Below are 8,514 nucleotides of genomic sequence, written 5' to 3' on the forward strand. Positions count from 1 at the left end.
TTCGCTGTAGCTGCTTTTAATAATCCTTGTTCTTATCTCAACACCACTCGTGAAAGTTGCATAGCTGTACATTTTCACAACCTTAACATTCAAGCTGCCTGGATGGGAAATGTGCATGATCCAGATTCATACATTGAGGATGCGAGATGGCGCCTGGAAAACGGCAGAAGGATTCGGAGAAAACTTAGTCTTCATTTCTGGAATCTGGAGAAAAGAAAAGACGAATGATTAGGTCCATTGCTACATACAAGAACATCATCGTGGGCTCCAGTTACAGGCTGTAGACCTGTAGCTCAGTGGCAGAATATCAGTTTTGCATGCAGAAAATCGCAGGTTCGATCCCCGGCATCACCCTGTTTGAAACCTTGAATAATCACTGTCAGGCTAGACAGTACTGAACTAGCTGGGCAAACTGTCTGACCCAGTATAAGGCCTTTGTACCCATGTTCCTACCCTTCAAGAACACCAAGAAGGGACCCGCTGTATCAGAGACTTGCTCCTTCCGATATTGATGGACTCCAGCTCCCTTCAGCCCCAGCCAGAATAGCCAGTGGAAATTACAGTCTAGCAATATCTGGAAGGCCACAATTTGCTCACCCCTGCTCTACATGCTGGGAAATATTAAAGGGTCTTCTCACTATTCAAAAGATACTCTTATTGTCAGAGCTGCAGACAGTTCATATACTGATCTACAGACAGAATCCAGCCCTGTTATTAATACAAGGCCTGTGCACTGCAGAAATATGGTATGTGACATAATTCAATGAGGTTTGGAGTCAAGAAGCTGAATTTTATTCTTCTTTGTGCTTATATTAGGCTGAGGGGAAAGAAGTCTTTTCCATGGCCACAAACTGTGCTTTGTGGACAAGACGGGAGGCTATATTCAAGTGAGGTGCTTGAGGGCTGGTTCAAAGAAATTCGCCCACTCGCAGCTGCCGCTGAAAAGCCTTTTAGACTGGCATCCTCGGTGTCTTTCACATGCATGCAAGCTAAACCCCACACTTGGTTGGACCAGCTCACTGAGGAGAGCTCAGATGTTACTCCCTGCACATGAATGGCCAGGATGGGGCAGATCTTTTCAACTGCAATGATTGGCAAATGAGCTACGGAAAGGGCTGTACAGCAGATGATTTGCATGCACAAAAGCCCCAGGGGCTCCAGGTGGGGCTGGAGAAGGTAACAGTTTGAAGAGAGAGCCAATCAGTCAGTGTCAACAATATGAAGTTTGGTGAACTAAAGGTAGCTTCCTGTAAGTACATTTCAACTGGTGGCAACCTTTCTGCCTGTGTAAGGCCAACATGCAAGCAGTAATAAGGTGGAAAGGGGAAGAGAACCCCTGAAAAACCCTTACCATGTTTAGAATTGCAGACTTTATTCTTCCTCAGATGCCTCCCTGAAGGAAAAGTGGTTTTTTTATTGATAGCTGGGGATAGGGTAGAATTGGAAGTAAAGCAACTCAACCCCGCAACGGGAGCCTTCTCCCAAATATCTCCCATCCCAACACCTTATGACATTTACATAGCTGATCACGTCCATAACATCAAGTTCATAATATGGCCAAGAGTTTAAATGCATAGTCAACTGAAAATATCCTCCTCACAAGTGGAATTTCACTTGATGTGTGGAAATTGATTGAAGGAATAGCACAGATGCAAAAGCTTGGAGCCTTAGGAAACAAACCCTCCAAGCTATACCTGATCTGTTTAAAATAATGGGTTAAATACTGCAAGTATATATTTCTGAAGATCTCTTGAATCAATGGGTCTTAATAGTGCTGAGTTGTGGCCACAGAGATCCCTCTTTTTTCTGCATTCCTGTTTTAACTTGTTTCATGTTTTTATAATGCTGTTAATTTTATATACCACATTGGGGTATTTTAAACTTAAAATGGCCTAGAAAAGTTTTCAAATAAGTAAGTCAAATCCTGAGACTTTTAAAGATGTACTGGTTAATAGCGACTTGGTCTGATTTTTCTATACAATACCTATAGATCCAAACATCTTATTTATTTATTTTTTATTTGTGAATTTATAAGAGTACAAAATACAGAACTGAAGAATAAAAGAAAAAAGTGAAAGAAAAGGAAGGGGGAAGGGGGGGGGGAAATAGATACATTACATCAATCCATAATTCTATTCCATCGACTTCCTGTCCATCCTTTCATGGCTTCCTAAAGTTTCCCATTGCTGCTGAATATTCTATTTTTTCTAGCTATTTAAACATTCACATTCTTCTAATTATAAACTAAAACTGCTGAGCTTACTCCAAACTGACTACAGTTCTAACATTTTTACAATGGTTTTTTAGGTAGCCTACAAATGGCTTCCATTCCTCTTTTAGACTTTCTCTTCTTGCTCTCTTATTTTGCTAGTTAATCTTGCTAATTCTGCGTATACCAATAATTTCATCTGCCACTCCTCCTTTGTAGGTACTATCGCCTCTCTCCATCTTTGTGCATATAGGATTCTCGCTGCTGTAGTGGCATACATACTTGGTACCTGGGGCCTCATTATTCCTAACAGGGAGGGCCTCTTTGGAAAAGTCTCCCAAATTTTTTTCCCCAATTCATTATATATCATTTCCCAATATTCTTTAACTAATCTACAGGTCCACCACATATGATAAAAGGTTCCATCCATAGCTTTTCCCCTAAGAGCAGAGTAGGCTATGAATTTTAATTCTGTTTTCCATTGTTTCAACGGGTGAAAGCCATAAAGGTGTTTTCCTTTCTATCAGGTTCTTATGTTTTTCCCAAACTCGATAAATATTTTTCCTAATTACATGATTCATAAAATTCTTATGTATTCTAGCTTTACTTTACCATGGACATGCATGCCAACCAAATTTAACACCGTACCACTCCAAGTCTAGCAGTTCAGTATTCTCCAACTTTATCCAATCTTTTAACCAGCAGAAACATGATGCTTCATAATATAAACACAAATCTGGCAGTGAGAAGGCTCCTATTTCCCTAGTGTCAATCAATATCTTATATTTAATTCTTGGTTTCTTACCCTGCCAGATAAATCTAGAAATACTAGATCTAAACAACTAGGGCTCAAGTTCAGACCGTCTCATTCCTTGGCTAATGCTTAATTTATTCAGGACTAATAAAATAAGTCTTGTGGACAACGTCCCGTGTGTCTGCTGCTAAATTAATATCTCTGCCCAGGAGGGTACCAGGTTGGAAAAGGCTGGTTTGTGGAATCAAGGGGTCATTGCTTTCTTGAGCAAGCTAGAAAAGTAAAAACTTATCCATAATCTGTGGGCTTCCACAGTTAGAAACTTAATCTTGCCTTCTGCATAGTTCATTTAGCTACCAGAATTTTGTCAGCTGCAAAATCCTTGGTTAAAAACAAACTGGGGAACCTTAAATGGAAACAGGACCTGGCTGCTATATAATTTTATCAGGAGCTCTCCTTCTTCAAGGATGATTTTAAAATGGAGAGCTACCTACCTAAATTAATACATTGCCCTCCAGGGATGGCTTTTCTGCATTAAGATATCAATCACAGCCTACAAAGGTGCTTGAAGGTCGTCACCAGATTAGTCTTGAATGGCGCCAGTGTATTTGTGATTCTGGAGATAGCGAGGATTTCCCAGATATTAGAAAGAGATGGCTTTCTGCAGGGAGAATTAGTTCTGTGCCCATTATAGCCAAAATTACATTTAAATGGCATGGGGATTATGAGATGTATAGCCTTGTTTGCCCTCACAGCAAGCAGAATTAGAGCCAAACGGATTAGCCTTTAGGGCAGCAATTGAGTGAAATTACTGCTGTCTTACTGTTGCGATTTTTCAAATAACAGTTTGTTTATGAACTATATTGTTATAATAGATGGTTATGATAAGTCTGTTTGAATTGCGTATAATTCATTTTTGTATTTGTTTTCTTTTCAATATACCCTTTCTGGCTCCTTTCAGTAACCAACCTGATTGACTGACTCTGCAGAAAAGCTATTGCGTTGCAATAGACCACTTTAAGCTGTCAGATCCTGGCCCTAATTCAGCTCTAGTTGTGGGTACCAACTCCTAGCTTCAAATTAGGTTATGAATCCCTACCTGCATAAAAAACACACATCTAGCCAGCTCAATGGGGCCCAGATGAGCACCATAATAAATATGGGGTGCACATCTGCAGAGGAGCTCCTTTGCTGCATTGGTCTTTTTGATAGGTTAGCTACTCTTTTGAAAGCTGAAGCATTACTCGTGATGTGTTACTGTTTTCCTGGGCTGAGGCCTACTCACATTAGCAAACACCTGCATTTCAAAGATTTTGCAAAGTTCATTTACCTTAAAGTCTGCTTTGTAGCTGGATTCTTGCGCAAAGTGATCCTCTGGAATAATGAAACCCTGTGTCGTCTTTGTAGGCCTTGATCGTTTTGCTCCAGTCCATGGACGATATTCATGCCTAAAATGAATTTGTAAAGTGAAATAAAGGTGTCTAAAGGTACAAAAAGTAGGCACCGCTACTTGGGAGTAGACAAAATTAGCATGCTTATAATGTTGGAAAAGGTAAACTGGAAATATATATCCACATGTATTTTTTAAATTTACCTTGCTCTTTCATCCACCTCAAAATAATATAAAATTAACAGAAAACAATTTGAAAGCAATGGAAAATGAGGCATAGAAAACCGGTGCTGAAATCTCTGCCCCTCACCTTGTATTGGAATACCTACAGACATTACCTGCTCCCAGGCAAATGCCTTAACCTTCCGTACCCCCTTGATAACAGTTGAACACCTTTGCTATTTAGAGAGACACTTGATTCAGATTCAACAGCTAACATTATCAATACACCACTGACATCCTATTAATTGCTTGGCCAGCATACAAAACCATGCTATGCACAGGACAGCTGTCCTTTGCCAGAACAAGCTGAGTCAAGATTAAAAACAAATTAAAAGGCATTTGGGGGTTTTTAAGAGCCAGATTTCCAGAGAGTTAAATAATCTGGGGAGCAGGAAAGCAACCAGTGAGCCAGTCTGAAGGAAGTCTGTCTGCACTCAGAAGGGAAAAAAGAAAAGAAAAAGAAAGGGCTGGGTCAAGCCAGGGCTTTTTGAAAGCCTGATCTGATAATCTCACTGATTGCATGATGCCCTGTCTGTAGCATCAAGGTCTTGCTGGTGAGCCCTGCAAGATAAGGCAGGGACAGGACCCCAGTACCTGGAAAAGAGGCAGAAAGTGCTCACCTGAGAAAGAACAGGAAAGACAAAAACATGCTCCGCTATCTGTTTTCTATATATTCATTCAATACTCCATGGAATAGTGATTTGTATTCTTCACAGTGGATCATAGTGGAAGAGGGAGAACAATGCATTTGGGAATTAAGTCTTGCAGACTGACAGCTGTATCCAACTATTATATTCAAGAGAGTAGACCCATAAAAAGAACTTTCTGGCAGTAAGAGCTCCACTGGCCACCTCAGAAGGCGGCAGACTCTCCTTCCTTGGAGGTTTTTGAGAAGAGGTTGGATGGCCATTTGTGAGGATTTTTTTTAACTGGGATTCCTGCATTGCAGGGGGCTGGACTAGATCACCCTTTCCAGCTGTATGATTCAATCAAAAGACTTGACTAATTTGTCAATTGATTTCGGTGGGTCTACTCTTGAGTATGACTTACGGTAGTTGGATACAATCCTACGTAATTCTATCTCCCTTTTAAATACAGTGGTATCTCGGGTTAAGAACTTAACTCGTTTTGGAGGTCCATTCTTAACCTGAAACTGTTCTTAAGCTGAGGTACCACTTTAGCTAATGGGGCCTCCCGCTGCTGCCACACAATTTCTGTTCTCATCCTGAAGCAAAGTTCTTAACCCGAGGTACTATTTCTGGGTTAGCAGAGTCTGTAACCTGAAGCGTCTGTAACCCGAGGTACCACTGTAAATACTGGGGAGGGGAGGTTAGCAGCTGCAATATTTATTCATAGGCAATATATTTAAGTTGTTTGGGTGCTTTTTTAAAAAAGAAAAGCATTGGGATGATTAGGGATGTATATGGGGGGGGGGGCTGGGAAAGTATTTCAATGTGATTTGGAAAGTGCTATGGAGTTCTCAGTATAAGAGGTGCCATCTACCCAATGTAGATTGTCGGGTTCTGGAAATCCTTACTTCCTGAACCAAGATTTGGTTGTGGTGACCTGGACTACTGCATATATTGTGCTTTGCCTAACAGAAAACACTTCTGTATAGCGGAAAAACAAATATGTGGTCGGTGAGAGGGAGGGGGACCTGCATATATATTGTCACGTGTCAACAACCGCACACAGAAGCATGTTGCTTCACTGAGATGCCACAAGGACCCTACCCTTTCAAGTGAATGTACCAGGACTGGAGAGACCCAGGTTAACATTTCCCCCAGTCATGAAGCTCACTGGGCAACCTTGGGCCAGACATTCAGTTGCTCATCCTAACCTACTTCACAGGGCTCTTCTAAAGATGTAACTGGAGAAATGGAAGCATGTACTTAGTTCCTTGGAGGAAATGCGGAAAAACCAGCATGTTAATGGCATAAATGCAATGTTTTAAAAAAAAGCAATATGGTCAAGCAGGCAATGAATGCAATACCGAAACCCACCAAATGCAGGTTCCCTACTCCTATTCCCCCGCACAGAAATGCTTTATCTGCAAAAAACGGTTAACCCTTGGCGAGGAAGATGAAGTGAATGTGCTCCATTCATGCTCAGGGACACCCTTTTTCTTTGCGTCTTTATTCCTTCCAGAGCTGAGCTGTGGCCCGTGTGTGTGTAAGGGATGGGGTAGGGGACAAGTGGAAATGTTCTGCAGGAGCTAAGCCCTGCTAAGAAAGAGCTCCCCTCCCTCACCAAAAAGAATCCCCGGCAGCGGTCCCGATTCAGCGCGTTACCTACCTGTAGGAGGAGGTTTCGGGGCCGCCTGGCGGCGAGGAGGAGGACCACACCTGCTTAAAGCCGCTGTACTTGCTGCCCACCACCTCCTGCCCGGCCGCCGGCAGCACGTACACGTGGGAGCCCCCCGGGATCGCGGCGTGGGAAGGGGCGGCCGGGGCGGCGGCGGCAGCGGCGGCGGGGGGCGCCCCGGGGGCTTCCACCCGCCTGTACTCCCCGATCCAGGGCAGGGCGTCCCGCTTCTGCACCGGCCACGCTTGGAAATCCTGCTGGTACTGAGTCTCGGCGGCGAAGGGCTCTTTCCGGTAGCCGCCGCGCGTCTTCTTCGACGGCTTCCTGGCGCCCCCCAGGCCGTCCTGCAGCGACGGGGCGGACGCCGAGACGGGCAGCGAGGCAGCGGCGGCGGCGGGCGCCCGCGGGTGGGTCTGATGGGGGCGGCTGCTGGTGCTGCCACCTGTTGGGATCCGAGGCGGCGGCGGGGCGCCGGCCGCGTCCGTCCCCTCGTCGGCCGGCTCGTCGATGTCGGAGTAATTGTGGATGGTGAGCGGCACGGCCAGGTCCGACTTGTCCAGCTGGTTCCAGAAGCGCGCCAGGCAGCACACTCGGCTGATGCAGGGCCAAGCCATGGCGGCGCCACCATGCACGGATGCGGGGACGGGAGGAGATGGAGAGAGAGGAGGGGGAGTTCTGCAGCAAGAGTGGCGGCTTCTCCCCCTGCGCGCAGCAACGCTCCCAGCTCGCCCCGTCGCTTGCCAATAGCAGCACCTCCTCCTGCCCACTTGCTCGCTGGCTCCCCCCCCCCACTCTTCTCTTTCTCCACCCCCCCTCCCCACTTGGGTCAATATCAGTCCCTCTTTAGAAGGCTGCCAAACACGTGATGCCCCTGTGCACCATCACCACCGCCCCCCCCCCCGCGACAGAAGGAGCTTAATGCAGCAGCATCTGCCAGGGATACAAAAAGAACTGGGGGGGGGGGGGAGAAGAGGCAAGTGGGGGTGACACACACACAGCCCCGGTCCCAGAGCTTTGTGCCATCCCCTCCAAGGGCTTGGCGCTCTCTCTAGGAAATGCCCCGCACCGCTTGCCTCTTGAATCGAAGGCAGCCCGGCTCCATCGGTATGCAGATCGACGCGCCTTTAAAAAGATGCTAATAAAGCTTCGGTTATGCTGGAAGTGCATGTGCACTGCAATCCGTGATTGGCAGTTGGTGGGGGGGGTGATTAGATCAGGCGCGGGTGGGGGGGCAGTTGGATTAGTCGCTAGGGTGACCCATCATGAATCAAAGCAAAAGGGGAAAGAAGCAAGAGGCAAGGTCTTTAGGATATTTTCCAGATGTTCACAAGAGAACTTGGGGCCATATGCACAAATTGAAGGAATATGCACTGCTCAGGCACTGAGATGAGCATTCCTTTTCGTCCAGGCTCTCCTTAGCTTGCTCCTCTAGTGGTGTATTTAGTACACAAGTGTTGTTTTTTAGAAGCAAGGAAGAAGGCACCTTCTGTCCAATAAGAATGCATGCCAAATACACACAAAAAGTAAAGGTGGCTGATGCCGAACACTCTGCATGTAACAACAGTTCACATGGCTTGGTATATGCTAGAAGCAAACTTTTTTTGCATGTATGAAGGAGACAATATCGTCCCCAGT

General features: G+C 45.3%; 1 protein-coding gene across 1 annotated transcript; it reads right to left on the reverse strand.

Moving 5' to 3' along the window:
• MAP6D1 (MAP6 domain containing 1) lies at positions 1–8,048 on the reverse strand. Its single transcript, XM_081007055.1, has 3 exons — positions 6,871–8,048; positions 4,294–4,411; positions 1–204 (listed from the first exon to the last, which is right to left on the reverse strand). Exons 1-3 carry the CDS (start codon positions 7,491–7,493, stop codon positions 127–129), a joined length of 819 nt encoding a protein of 272 aa, XP_080863181.1. The 5' UTR covers positions 7,494–8,048; the 3' UTR covers positions 1–126.
• Between the last annotated feature and the right edge of the window lie 466 nt (positions 8,049–8,514).

This window comes from Podarcis pityusensis, assembly GCF_964106645.2.
Source record: "Podarcis pityusensis genome assembly, chromosome: 5".
In the NCBI taxonomy this organism is placed as follows: domain Eukaryota; kingdom Metazoa; phylum Chordata; class Lepidosauria; order Squamata; family Lacertidae; genus Podarcis; species Podarcis pityusensis.